This window comes from Schistocerca nitens, chromosome 1 (genome assembly GCF_023898315.1).
Source record: "Schistocerca nitens isolate TAMUIC-IGC-003100 chromosome 1, iqSchNite1.1, whole genome shotgun sequence".
Taxonomy (NCBI): Eukaryota; Metazoa; Arthropoda; class Insecta; order Orthoptera; family Acrididae; genus Schistocerca; species Schistocerca nitens.
The window spans coordinates 260,105,541-260,120,454 of NC_064614.1; the positions used below are offsets into that span (position 1 = coordinate 260,105,541).

The 14,914-nt window shown below is 38.2% G+C and overlaps 1 protein-coding gene across 1 annotated transcript in view; it reads left to right on the plus strand.

The window, feature by feature from the left end:
* Window positions 1–14,914, plus strand: part of LOC126247556 (peptide methionine sulfoxide reductase MsrB-like) — a 73,414-nt gene that overhangs the window by 47,961 nt on the left and 10,539 nt on the right. Inside the window, exons 3-4 of the mRNA XM_049948491.1 lie at window positions 1,960–2,036; window positions 14,249–14,372. Of these exons, the coding sequence (XP_049804448.1) occupies window positions 1,960–2,036; window positions 14,249–14,372 (201 nt within the window). The remainder of the gene's footprint in view (window positions 1–1,959; window positions 2,037–14,248; window positions 14,373–14,914) is intronic.

Genomic DNA, 14,914 nt, shown 5'->3' on the forward strand with positions numbered 1-14,914 from the left:
GCTATGCCAGAGGTAATTTTTTTCATGTGATGACAGTCGTATTTGAATAGACGTCCATTTTGCAAAGTATTGACTTCCCAAGTGCAGCTCAGTACAACTTGAGATAGCTAATTTGCAGGAATTTTATACGCTACACTTTTGTTTCTGGTTTAATAAAGTACCAGCAATTTTTTTTTCATTTTATATTTTGAATGTGTTGTTTGTCAACATGCAGTACATGGATTCAACTTTTTTTTTTTAATATATATAACACACTGTTGGATGCCAATGGATTTAACTCCTCGAACAGGTTACTTCAGTTCCCTGTCCTTGCTTCTGTTTTATTTTATTTTTCTTTATATTTGTAGAAAACAAGACTCAGTATTTTTTATTTAAAGGAGTTAACATTATTCACTTCTTAAATCCCTTTCCAATCTTCTCATGTAATTTATATCTAAACATGATACTAATCTTTGGTTATGTTTATGATGTGAACCAAACTGCTTTGTATGTTTTATTGTTAAATTTTGACTTTTATGGTCAGATGAACCATTTACTGTTGCCTGTAGTGCAGTGGTTCCCAACCTGAGGGTAATTAGCCCCTGAGAGGTAGATTGAAATTTTCTGTGGTGTAAAAACTAAATGATTTGATTCTGTTTCAGTCACGAAACGAAATTATTTTCAAAAGATCAGTACTGTTTTCACAGTTTTATAATACTCTGATATTGATTATTAACAAAAATTACTTTTTCTCAGTTAGTTACACAATGGAGGTTATAGGTTCCTCACACAGTCCACCCACTACACACAAATGTGCTTTGTCCCGTACATCACTGGTGATAAAAGTGAGGCAATAAATAACAAATGCTACATACCTCAAGAAAATGTCTTCTTCAAGTTGTAGTTAGTACACAACTGGTCCAGCAATTGCTTCATTATTCACTTTGAAAAAGATAGATGAATTAATTGACAGCATGACACAGCAGTAACTACATAAGCACAATAGTGCTGTATACCGTATTATTATTATTGCTATTGCTGTTAATGGCTGTGGTCAAACACAAAGCATTAACAGCCTGAAGTTTTCCAGTTTCTGCCAATTCATAAGTAAGGAGTGCAGCAATCAAGTGATTTATGAACAGTAAGTATAGTGCATGCATGTTAACTTGTTTGATTTCAGATTGGGTTGCAGTGTGTAGGTCAAGCAAGTGTCACATTGAAGATGAGTAATGTAACAAGTGTCTACCTTCTGTGTGGATTGTTAGCTTTCTTATCTGAGAAGGAGTTGTGAGTCATTCATTCTAACCCCCCCCCCCCCCCCCCCACACACACACACATACAAACAAACTAAATATTCACCTTTCATCTTTTAAAAATAAGTGTTTCAAGAAAAGTATTTTTTCATTCTACTGTTTAGTTAGGTGCTAAAGTTTATGATAATGTGGGGAAAGTGGGGGAGGGGGGTAGGTGTACTAACTAATGTTTAACTGTACTCAGGGGTAATGGTCTAAGAAAGGTTTGGAACCACTGTTGTCATGGCTGTTGCATAATGATCTTCAATCTCCGTTGGGAACTTGCTTAAGGAAAACAATCCAGATCTAGACAGCAAGAACTCTGTGTGTGCTCAGTCATTACTGTTATACAGAAAAATCAGTGTTAAAAGTCATCAATTAATTCCTCATAACCTTATTAATACTCTAACTGCATGACAAAACTTAATGTGTTCCCTGCTAGTGGCATGTAAATTGTCAATACAACTAGCTTTGGTGTTTCTAGATTCACAGCTGAGACAGAGCATTCACATAACTGTTCAGCATGATATTTATTAACCTGTTGGGCATGGCAGTTTGTGGTGTGATCTATGTAGCATCCCTTATTATCAGAAACAGATGCTGCTCACCATAATATATTGTTTTGTAGATAGTTCATAGTTCAATATGTATTGATATTTTAAGAAGTTTTTTTCATTTTTTCCTTCAGCCTTTTAGTAGTTCTTTGAACAACAACAAAGCACCAGGAAAATACACTTGTGTTTGCTGTGGAAATATCCTATTCACGTAAGTAAATGTAACTTTGAAGTTTCTTTGTATATAACTAAAAAGCTTGTTGTGAATATCTGGCATTGATGAAAAGGGTTTGTTTTCTGCACACTTTTTTTTATAATTTTAAAACATAGTATGAAGTGCGATGTGTAATTGTAGCATATTGTAAAGAGGTCTTAATTACTAGACAACTGTGAAACTTCTTGATGAGCCTACTGAGAAACTGGTTATGCAGTGCTACAATGACAAGCTGTATTTTAGAGCAAGAATTTTAGTCAGGAATTCTTAGGGTTATCAAAGAGACCAATCTGAAATGAAATTGATTTTTAATTGTAATTTTCTTTAGTGCAGCAGACTGTGTTCTGTCTGTTTTTCTAGAAATACATAGCTGTAATGTATTAGAAGTTTGGGTCAGGTAATTAGTGGTTCTAAATATTTTCATTTGTGGATTACTTAGAAAATATTTTTCCAGGTAAATAATTTTTTCTCATGGAAAATGGTAAATCTAGAGCATATAATGGAATTCTAGTCTTGCAGCCTGCATTCTTCTCTTTGTTCCATATGCTTGTTAATGATATGCCATATTAAAACAAGCCAGTTACTTTTTTTCTAAATGCAGAAAGCCACCTGTAATATATTAATTACAATTATTATTTTGTTCATGACTTCTACCATGACTAAGTAAGTTGAATTCATTTTCTAAATTCATTCTGACTTTCAAGAAGACGGTTCAAAAGTATCATCAGGTTAATGTAAATGATTCATTCAAATTAGTTTTTAAAATCACAATTCTTAAATGTGACGTCTGCCAGTGACTCTATCTACATCTACATCTACATACATACTCCGCAAGCCACCTGACGGTGTGTGGCAGAGGGTACCTTGAGTACCTCTATCGGTTCTCCCTTCTATTCCAGTCTCGTACTGTTAATGGAAAGAAGGACTCTCGGTATGCCTCTGTGTGGGCTCTAATCTCTCTGATTTTATCCTCATGGTCTCTTCGCGAGATATACGTAGGAGGGAGCAATATACTGCTTGACTCATCGGTGAAGGTATGTTCTCGAAACTTCAACAAAAGCCCGTACCGAACTACTGAGCGTCTCTCCTGCTGTGTCTTCCTCCGTAATGCTTTCGCGATTACTAAATGATCCTGTAACGAAGCGCGCTGCTCTCCGTTGGATCTTATCTATCTTTTCTATCAACCCTATCTGGCACGGATCCCACACTGCTGAGCAGTATTCAAGCAGTGGGCGAACAAGTGTACTGTAACCTACTTCCTTTGTTTTCGGATTGCATTTCCTTAGGATTCTTCCAATGAATCTTAATCTGGCATCTGCTTTACTGACGATCAACTTTATATGATCATTCCATTTTAAATCACACCTAATGCGTACTGCCGGATAATTTATGGAATTAACTGCTTCCAGTTGCCGACCTGCTATATTGTAGCTAAATGATAAGGGATCTTTCTTTCTATGTATTCGCAGCACATTACACTTATCTACATTGAGTTCAATTGCCATCCCCTGCACCATGCGTCAATTCGCTGCAGATCCTCCTCTATCTTACTGCCATGTAATTTTTAACAATTTATTAATGGCTTTTGGGCATACCTATATAGTCAGCCTCAGAACTATAAAAATGATAATTATCCATTACATTAATTTTAACCAAACTCAAGTCAGTGATCTAAGAAAATTAACATATTTGCAGGGTTAATTTGCTTTGTGATGTTGACTGCTGGTTGTGAAATCATTATATGTTCTCCTAAGACTTACAATAATTAGATACCAGAGAGTACTGTGTATTGCGGTATTGTGCTGGGGAAGTTCTTCCTACAACTTAATCTGCAAGATCTTCTTTCAATCTGTTGAATTACTTGTTCATTTTTTGACATGTTTTGATGACACACATACAAAAGCATATTCCAGAATTTCAGTCTCCTTTTTTTAAAGTTATGGTTCTATTCTGAATAATGGCTTTTAGTTTGAAGAGCTTTTGTCTGATTTGTTGATCATTCTGGACTTTTGCGCGTACATAAACTGTTGTGATGATGATACTGCTGAATTGTTATGAAGGCCAACAGTGTGCTCATTCCTGTCGATACAAACACGCAATGAGAAATCCCATATTTTCTCCCTATTTTCTCCTGTAAAGCTGAAAACAGAATGTGTACCAGATACATGAGGCTAATTGACCATTTGTGAGTGATGAGTCACCCTGGCGCAAGGTAAAGTACTATCTTACAGATCATTCAGGCTTTCAGGATGTTTAACGTGATGCTTTCACAGGTGTGTACTCTGAATTTCAGTAAATACATGGAGGTGACAAAAGTCATGAGATTTCTCCTAATATCGTGTCAGACCTCATTTTGCCTGGCACAGTGCAGCAACTCAACGTGGCATGGACTCAGCAAGTCGCTGAAAGTTCCCTGTAGAAATATTGAGCCATGCTGCCTCTCTAGCCATCCATAATTGTAAAAGTGTTGCTGGTGCAGGATTTTGTGCCTGAATTGATATCTTGATTAAGTCCTTTGAATTTAGGATGGGATTCATGTAGGGCAATCTGGATGGCTTTATCATTCACTCGAATTGTCCACAATTCTTCAAATTAGTTGGGAGCAATTGTGGCCTGGTGACTTGGAGCATTGTCATCCGTAAAAATTCCATCATTATTTGGGAACATGAAGTCCTTGAATGGCTGCAAATGGTCTTTAAGTGGCCAAAAATAATCATTTCCAATTAATGATTGGTTCAATTGGGCCCATATCATTCCATGTAAACACAGCACACACCATTATGGAGCCACCACCACCTTGTACAGTGCCTTGTTGACAACTTGGGTCCATGGCTTTGTAGGGTCTGCACCACACTCAAACCTTACCATCAACTCGTACCAACTGAAATCGGGACTTATCTGACCAGGCCACGGTTTTCCAGTCATCTAGTATTCAACCTACATGGTCAAGAGACCAGGAGAGGCACTGCGTGCACTGTTGTGCTATTCACACTGTCCTAATGGATATGTCTTCCCCTCATGAACTGTGGACCTTGCCGTTGGTGGGGAGGCTTGTGTGCCTCAGTGATACAGATGGACATATACCGTAGGTGCAACCACAATGGAGGGGTATCTGTTGAGAGGTCAGACAAACGTGTGGTTCCTGAAGAGGGGCAGCAGCCTTTTCAGTAGTTGCAGGGGCAACAGTCTGGATGATTGACTGATCTGGCCTTGTAACACTAACCAAAATGGCCTTGCTGTGCTGGTACTGCGAACGGCTGAAAGCAAGGGGAAACTACAGCTGTAATGTTTCCCGAGGGCATGCAGCTTTACTGTATGGTTAAATGATGATGGCGTCCTCTTGGGTAAAATATTCTGGAGGTAAAATAGTCCCCCATTCGGATCTCCGGGCGGGGCTACTCAGGAGGATGTCGTTATCAGGAGAAAGAAAACTGGCGTTCTGCGGATTGGAGTGTGGAATGTCAGATCCCTTAATCGGGCAGGTAGGTTAGAAAATTTAAAAAGGGAAATGGATAGGTTAAAGTTATATATAGTGGGAATTAGTGAAGTTCGGTGGCAGGAGGAACAAAACTTTTGGTCAGGTGAATACAGGGTTATAAATACAAAATCAAATAGGGGTAATGCAGGAGTAGATTTAATAAAGAATAAAAAAATATAAGTGCAGGTAAGCTACTATAAACAGCATAGTGAACGCATTATTGTGGGAAAGATAGACACGAAGCCCATGCCTACTACAGTAGTACAAGTTTATATGCCAACTAGCTCTGCAGATGATGAAGAAATTGATGAAATGTATGAGGAGATAAAAGAAATTATTCAGGTAGTGAAGGGAGACGAAAATTTAATAGTCATGGGTGACTGGAATTCGGTAGTAGGAAAAGGGAGAGAAGGAAACATAGTAGGTGAATATGGATTGGGGCTAAGAAATGAAAGAGGAAGCCATCTGGTAGAATTTTGCACAGAGCATAACTTAATCAAAGCTAACACTTGGTTCAAGAATCATGAAAGAAGGATGTATACATGGAAGAATCCTGGAGATACTAGAAGGTATCAGATAGATTATATACTGCTAAGACAGAGATTTAGGAACCAGGTTTTAAATTGTAAGACATTTCCAGGGGCAGATGTGGACTCTGACCATAATCTTTTGGTTGTGAACTGTAGATTAAAACTGAAGAAACTGCAAAAAGGTGGGAATTTAAGGAAATGGGACCTGGATAAACTGAAAGAACCAGAGGTTGTACAGAGTTTCAGGGAGAACATAAGGGAACAATTGACAGGAATGGGGGAAAGAAATACAGTAGAAGAAGAATGGGAAGCTCTGAGGGATGAATTAGAGAAGGCAACAGAGGATCAAGTAGGTAAAAAGACTAGGGCTAGTAGAAACCCTTTGGTAACAGAAGAAATACTGAATTTAATTGATGAAAGGAGAAAATGAGATCGACAGGAAGTGCAAAATGGCTAAGCAGGGATGGCTAGAGGACAAATGTAAGGATGTAGAGGCTTATCTCACTAGGGGTAAGATAGATACTGCCTACACAAAAATTAAAGAGACCTTTGGAGAAAAGAGAACCACTTGTATGAATATCAAGAGCTCAGATGGAAACCCACTTCTAAGCAAAGATGGGGAAAGCAGAAAGGTGGAAGGAGTATATAGAGGGTCTATACAAGGGCGATGTACTTGAGGACAATATTATGGAAATGGAAGAGGATTTAGATGAAGACGAAATGGGAGATACGATACTGCGTGAAGAGTTTGACAGAGTACTGAAAGACCTAAGTCGAAACAAGGCCCCGGGAGTAGACAACATTCCATTAGAACTACTGACAGCCTTGGGAGAGCCAGTCCTGACAAAACTCTACCATCTGGTGAGTAAGATGTATGAGACAGGTGAAATACCCTCAGACTTCAAGAAGAATATAATAATTCCAATCCCAAAGAAAGCAGGTGTTGACAGATGTGAAAATTACTGAACTAACAGTTTAATAAGCCATGGCTGCAAAATACTAACGCGAATTCTTTACAGACGAATGGAAAAACTGGTAGAAGCTGACCTCGGGGAAGATCAGTTTGGATTCCGTAGAAATGTTGGAACACGTGAGGCAATACTGACCCTACGACTTACCTTAGAAGAAAGATTAAGGAAAGGTAAACCTATCATTCTATCATTTGTAGACTTAGAGAAAGCTTTTGACAATGTTGACTGGAATACTCACTTTCAAATTCTAAAGGTGGCTGGGATAAAATACAGGGAGCGAAAGGCTATTTACAATTTGTACAGAAACCAGATGGCAGTTATAAGAGTCGAGGGGCATGAAAGGGAAGCATTGGTTGGGAATGGAGTGAGACAGGGTTGTAGCCTCTCCCCGATGTTATTCAATCTGTATATTGAGCAAGCAGTAAAGGAAACAAAAGAAAAGTTTGGAGTAGGTATTAAAATCCATGGAGAAGAAATAAAAACTTTGAGGTTCGCCGATGACATTGTAATTCTGTCAAAGATAGCAAAGGACTTGGAATAGCAGTTGAACAGAATGGACAGTGTCTTGAAAGGAGGATTTAAGATGAACATCAACAAAAGCAAAACGAGGATAATGGAATGTAGTTGAATTAAGTCGGGTGATGCTGAGGGAATTAGATTAGGAAATGAGACAATTAAAGTAGTAAAGGAGTTTTGCTATTTGGGGAGCAAAATAACTGATGATGGTCGAAGTAGAGAGGATATAAAATGTAGGCTGGCAATGGAAAGGAAAGCATTTCTGACGAAGAGAAATTTTTTAACATCGAGTATAGAGTTAAGTGTCAGGAAGTCGTTTCTGAAAGTATTTGTATGGAGTGTAGCCATGTATGGAAGTGAAACATGGACAATAAATAGTTTGGACAAGAATTGGGGAGAAGAGGAGTTTGTGGCACAACTTGACTAGAAGAAGGGACCGGTTGGTAGGACATATTCTGAGGCATCAAGGGATCACCAATTTAGTATTGGAGGGTAAAAATCGTAGAGGGACACCAAGAGAGGAATACACTAAGCAGATTCAGAAGGATGTAGGTTGCAGTAGGTACTGGGAGATGAATTAGCTATGATTAAGTTGTGCTCTGTGCAAAATTCTACCAGGCGGCTTCCTCTTTCATTTCTTAGCCCCAATCCATATTCACCTACTACGTTTCCTTCTACTACCGAATTCCAGTCACCCATGACTATTAAATTGTCGTCACCCTTCACTATCTGAATAATTTCTTTTATTTCATCATACATTTCTTCAATTTATTCATCATCTGCAGAGCTAGTTGGCATATAAACTTGTACTACTGTAGTAGGTGTGGGCTTCGTATCTATCTTGGCCTCAATAATGCATTCACTATGCTGTTTGTAGTAACTTACCCGCATTCCTATTTTCCTATTCATTATTAAACCTACTCCTGCATTACCCCTATTTGATTTTGTGTTTATAATCCTGTAGTCACCTGACCAGAAGTCTTATTCCTCCTGCCACCGAACTTCACTAATTCCCACTATATCTAACTTTAACCTATCCATTTCCCTTTTAAAATTTTCTAATCTACCTGCCCGATTAAGGGATCTGACATTCCACGCTCCGATCCGTAGAACGCGTTTTCTTTCTCCTGATAATGACATCCTCTTGAGTAGTCCCCGCCCGGAGATCTGAATGGGGGACTATTTTACCTCTGGAATATTTTACCCAAGAGGACGCCATCATCATTTAATCATACAGTAAAGCTGCATGCCCTCGGGAAAAATTACGGCCGTAGTTTCCCCTTGCTTTCAGCTGTTCGCAGTACCAGCACAGCAAGGCCGTTTTGGTTATTGTTACAAGGCCAGATCAGTCAATCATCCAGACTGTTGCCCTTGCAACAACTGAAAAGGCTGCTGCCCCTCTTCAGGAACCACACATTTGTCTGGCCTCTCAACAGATACCCCTCCGTTGTGGTTGCACCTACGGTACGGCTATCTGTATCGCTGAGGCACGCAAGCCTCCCCACCAACGGCAAGGTCCATGGTTCATGGGAATAACAATATAGTAGCCAATTTCTTGTTTTGATTGTAGTACTGGAAGGATACTGTTCTGTAAATGGAAACTAATATTAACTGCTCATGGCCCAAATGGAATATTGTATGCAAATAAAAAGATTGTAATGCATTCTAGGAACATTATTGCAGCTGATGCAGCAAATCCTTTTATTTATTCAAATAGTTCCAAACCTTCACTCAGCTGCTTTTTTTATATAATTAATAAATGTAATCAACATTAATTATGCTGTGTTGTCCGAACAAGACACATCCAGGGCAAAAGCGCACCACAGGCGCAAAGCTGCGAGCTGGTGCCAGTGGCACAGAGACTCGTCACTTGTGAGAGTTTCACCAGCACCACTGGCGGCGCTGTGGATGAAGATACCAAATTCGCCTTGGCCAATTGCTGGCTGAGTACAATCCGCCAATGACTGGACACCAATGGACAGAAGCCTACTTGGAAGATAAAAGAGCAGCTCTCACCCACTTGGTTATAGATATCGTACAGGGCTGACTAAGACAGGGAACGATGTTCAGTGAACTCTTAAAAGTGAACAGAGTGTTGTTGTAAATTGCATTTCATATGTACTGTGAAGTTTACGTATGATTATTTGCACTTAGCCATTGAGAGCCTTTTTTATGTTACAAGCAGTGTTGTAGACCTCATTATTTAACAAGTCACAAAGATAAGTAAACCTTTCTAACTCATTTGTGTGACTTTGTTAATAATTTGTTGGAGTCTTGTAGAACCTTCTGGGGCATAGCAGTGTAATACTAGCAGGGAGAAATTGTCTTAGTGATGTACTGCACCAGAAGCCATTTCACGAACTCGCAAACTCGGCCTACCATAACAACAGTGGCAACTCAGCCTCCACAGCAATAGCGACGAGGCCTTTACAAAACTGGCAGTGAGGGTTTACAAAAAATTGACCCACTACCTTCGAGCATAACTAAAGACTACAGGAGTTGGCCCGCAATGTGGGGCTTAAGAAAAATCTGTATCTAGAAATTCAGAGACAGCAAAGTTGGTTGAGAGTATAATTCTTGGAAAGAGGTTATAGGATAAACATCGGTAAAAGTAAAAAGAAAAGAAGGGTAATGGAGTGAGTCAAATTACAGCAGGTGATGTTGGAGAATTAGATTAAGAAATAATATGCTGAAATTAGTAGACAAGGTGTAATATTTGAGAAGCAAAATAGCTGATGATAGCAGAAGTAAAGAAATATAAAATGTAGACTAGCAGTAACAAAACAAAGTGTTTCTATAAGAAAAATATGTGAACATAAAATGTAATTTTAAGTGTTAGGATTTATGAAAGTATTTGGAGTGTAGACTTACATGTAAGTGAAATGTGGTTGTGAAAAGGTTCCGACAAGAAAGGAAAAGAAGCTTTTGAAGTTTGATTTTACACAAGAATATTGAAGATTACACAGATAAGGTAACCAATGAAGAGGTACTGAGTCAATTCAGAAGACGTACTGAATCTGATCAAGGAAAAAAGTGTGTTATAGCACAACTTGTCTTAAAGAAGATATTGATTGATAGGACGCATCCTTAGGTTCAAGGAATAGTCAGTTTGATAATGGATGGCAGTGTGAGAGGTAAAAATTGTACAGGAAGACCAAAGCAGACTACAGAAAGCTGGTTCAGGTGGATGTAGATTGCAGTAGTTATGCAAAAATGTAGATTGCAGCAATTATGCAGAAATGAAGGTTGCATAGGATAAACTTGTATGGAGAGGTGCATCAAACCAGTTTCTGGACTTGGACTGAAGACAACAACATGGTAAGAACTGGTGAGAACAAGTTTTCACACTCAGTAGAATGCTGCTAAATTAATCCTTATTGAGTTGACAATCATTCCTTGTGTATACTAATGGAATTGTCTGAAATGGCATACTGTTGACTGATGGTTAAATAGTATGTAAGGAAATTACTCAGTGTCTCTTGAATTTCAATGTCTGAATATTAGCATTGGCCACATAATCTCAAGCTTTTGCCACACAATAGAGCCTTTGTCTTATTATAGAATTGCCTAGTTGGTGATAATACAATACTTAAATATTTTACTGTTAACTGAAAAAGACCCACTTCATTTGGTCTTTATCTTAATTTATTTAAACTCTTAACCACTCTTAAACCCAATGAAGTATTCAACAATAATCTAATCAATATATACAATAAATGTAAGCCGGGCTGTGTTTGTTGTACTCTTTACTGGGATCATAACATAATGCTTCACCTGCCAAACCATCCGTACACTGATGTTTTTTTCATGAACTTGCAATAATTGTTTTTAATAAAACTCACTGATTGTAACTCTATTTAGTTCATTTTATAATTTTGTTTCTTCAGCAGTTTATCTATGCCTGCTTGCTGGGTGCCTCAGTTGATCACGTTTTTTTCTCAATCTTCTGTTGTGAAGCTAAACATCCTTCTCATTTCTCAGCTATTTTATTCCTTTGCTGTTCTTTATGTTTTGTTCTTTTGAATTCATCACTGGCAAGATATCCTCCTCTTTTACATTTAGGCCTCCTGTTAAATGTTAATATTACTTAAACACTAAAATTCCACTTAATACTTTACCATCCTTAAGCAATTCAGTTTCGCTTAAATTTATTTCAATTTCTAACGCTTTCAGTGTTCCTTAATCCACTCTAATCAATTTCTAAAAGTTTAATGGATTTCCAAAAGTTCACTGACACATGCATCTCTCTGCTGGAGTGTTTTTTTTGTGTGTGTGTACTTTTGTTAGAAAAAGAGCAAGATCTTGAAAGATAGTGTGAATACTGTTTTCTTTTACTGTCACATATGCCCATGCTTCACACATTAGTCCGCAGTAGGTGAGTCGTTGCCTTGCCTTTATGCTACACATTTTCTCAGAAATAATATTGGACTACTGTCACGTGATCGACGAACACTGGTGAAACGTATCATGTATTATTTATTACTCTCTCTATGGGTGAACACTCTTCTTCCATGCTTAATTTTACTGGTCCATTCATCAATTACTTTTGCTCATATTTAAAGCTGCTACTGTTTATACACACTGACCAACAAAAGTGTAATTCTATTGTATAGTTCTGAAAGTTACAAACAGAGACTTACTATTCCTGAAGCCAGGGTTCAGTGTAGCACAGAACTATTGGTTTATCCACAGTGCTTAACAGGATATATTATGTAAGATTTAAATCTTAACAATTGCATCCTTTAGTTAGGGATTAATAGTTCATTTGTGGTGCTGTCACAGACAGGTTTCCTATACAAGGATCTCCGCTTAAATGAAAATTTGCTGACTGAGCTACATATTATAAGGTGCGTTAAAAAAGAAATGAGCCAGAGGCATAATTACAGGCCGGCCGCTGTGGCTGAGTGGTTTTAGGCACTTCAGTCCAGAACCGCACTGCTGCTATGGTCGCAGGTTAGAATCCTGCCTCGGGCTTGGATGTGTGTGATGTCTTTAGATTAGTTAGGTTTAATTAGTCCTAAGTCTAGGGGACTGATTACCTCAGATGTTAAGTCCCATAGTGCTTAGAGCCATAATTACAGAAACCAATACCTGAATGTTAGAAGTATTGACCCTGGCTGTTGAGACACTTGTCCCACTGTGATACAAGGCAGTGAATCACTGTCTCATAAAATTCCCGGGGCTGCGATGTTAACCAGTTCTGCACGTACAGCTGGAAGTTGTCGACTGAGGTGAATCGTTTGCCCCTAAGAGCCTTTTCAAGGGGACCAAAAATGACATAATCACAGGGAGAGAGGTCCAGACTGTATGGAGACTGGCTGAGAACTTCCCATTTGAATTTCAGCAGGAGTGCCGCGACTGTGTTGGCCGTATGAGACTTTGCATTTTTGTGGAGCAGAATTAGTACACAGGTGAGATTGCCTGGTCATTTTGATTTGATCGCTTGGTGAAGAGTGGTCAAGATTTGCAAGTAACACTGGGCATTCACTGTTGTCCCGTGCTGCAGGAAGTGAATCAGAAGGGGGTATCTTAGGTCCTAGAAGAACAACGAATATTATGAGACAGCCATTCACCACCTTGTGTCACAGTGGGACAAGTGTCTCGACTGCCAGGGTCAATACTTCTAACATACAGGTACTGGTTTCTGTAATTATGCCTCAGACTCATTACATATTTACTGCTATTTTTCATTTCTGTTATGCCACTTATGTTTGAATGGATGAAAACCATGCTTATGCTATTGTCTGTTATTATCTAGGACATCTAGCCTTTTGACTTTTTGATTTTTAGACATAGCCTAAAAAGGTTTGTGATCCAGCTGCTATGCTAACATAATACAAGGTGTGTTTTTTAAGTAACAGCCGTTTGAACATAAGTACACAATGAAAGGTTATTTCAAAAAAAGTAAATTTATTTTCTGTGGTGTCACCGCCAGACACCACGCTTGCTAGGTGGTAGCCTTTAAATCGGCTGCGGTCCATTAGTATACGTCAGACCCGCGTGTCGCCTTTATCAGTGATTGCAGACCGAGCGCCGCCACACGGCAGGTCTAGAGAGACTTCCTACCACTCGCCCCAGTTGTACAACCGACTTTGCTAGTGATGGTTCACTGCCTACTATTTGTTACTGATTTGTTATGTAGTTCATGGTTTGTTAATTTTTGTTTCAAGAATGATATATCTTTTATTAAAACTGAGCCAATGTTGCATGTTGAAGTTTTTAGGTTTGATTTTGTGTCTACATATTGTAAACAAAATCAGATCTTTCAGTTTGGGTTGGTATTCACACGACTGTAATGATTGACAGAAGCACATCATACCTATCTTGGCTCAGTTTTTGCACAAGCTTAGTTCCAAGCCCATCTTTACTCGCATCACTTGTGTGTTTTCATAATAAAGAGTTTGCAAGGTCCATGAAACCACTCACTTGTTTACTTGGGTTGTCTCTTAATTTTAGTCACTTATGATACAATTTAATATGAAATTTAATTGAAAATTCCATGCTGCTTTGTGTATAGTTTTGTTTAATAACTATATTACCCCCTTATTTGAGTGATTTGGCAATTTCCTTGTTGATTATACTCTGCATTACATTTATACATGCAAGTATTCCACTGTTGAGTGCAACATTTTAATCATACTTTGTTTTTCATGCCGTAACATAATTTGATTTATGCAGAGTAGCTTGTAAATGAATGTGTTCATATGTTTTTAGCTCAGAAACAAAATATAACTCTGGCAGTGGCTGGCCCTCTTTTTACCAGAGCATTGATGGAAGTGTCATACAACGTTTAGATACGAGCCATGGTATGATTCGAACTGAAGTTCTGTGTCACAGTGTAAGTTTAATTTACCACAATGTTTCATCTTTATAAAGTATACTGCCAATTGTACACAAGGTAGTACCTGTTCCAATTTCATGTTTGAAACAACGTGTGTTTTGCAGTTTCTGACTGGAGTATGAAGTTACATTTTCTTTCCATACTTAGTAAATTATTAATGTTAATCCAACACGGAAGAGAAACCTGACAGTTCAAGTGCTGAACAAGTTTAAATTTGTTTATACAGATTGAAAAACAACAATATAAAAAGCACTAACTCCATATATTGTTGTGCCTTAATAGTGATTCAATTGTAAAATTATTTTTTTTCCCAAGCCACATCAATAACTAGTCTTGTGATGTGTCTCAGTGGCTTAGTGGTTAAGTAAAAAACTGCAGATCCTAAAGTCTGGGGATTTTTATTCATTATTTATCATGCCTTCCACATCTTTCAACATTTGCTACTGTGAAGAGTTCTGAGCCACACTGTGGTTCTGAATCCATATCAAACTGTATAACTGGATGTGTAAGTAAGTTACATAGTTGCAGTCGAAGCCGAG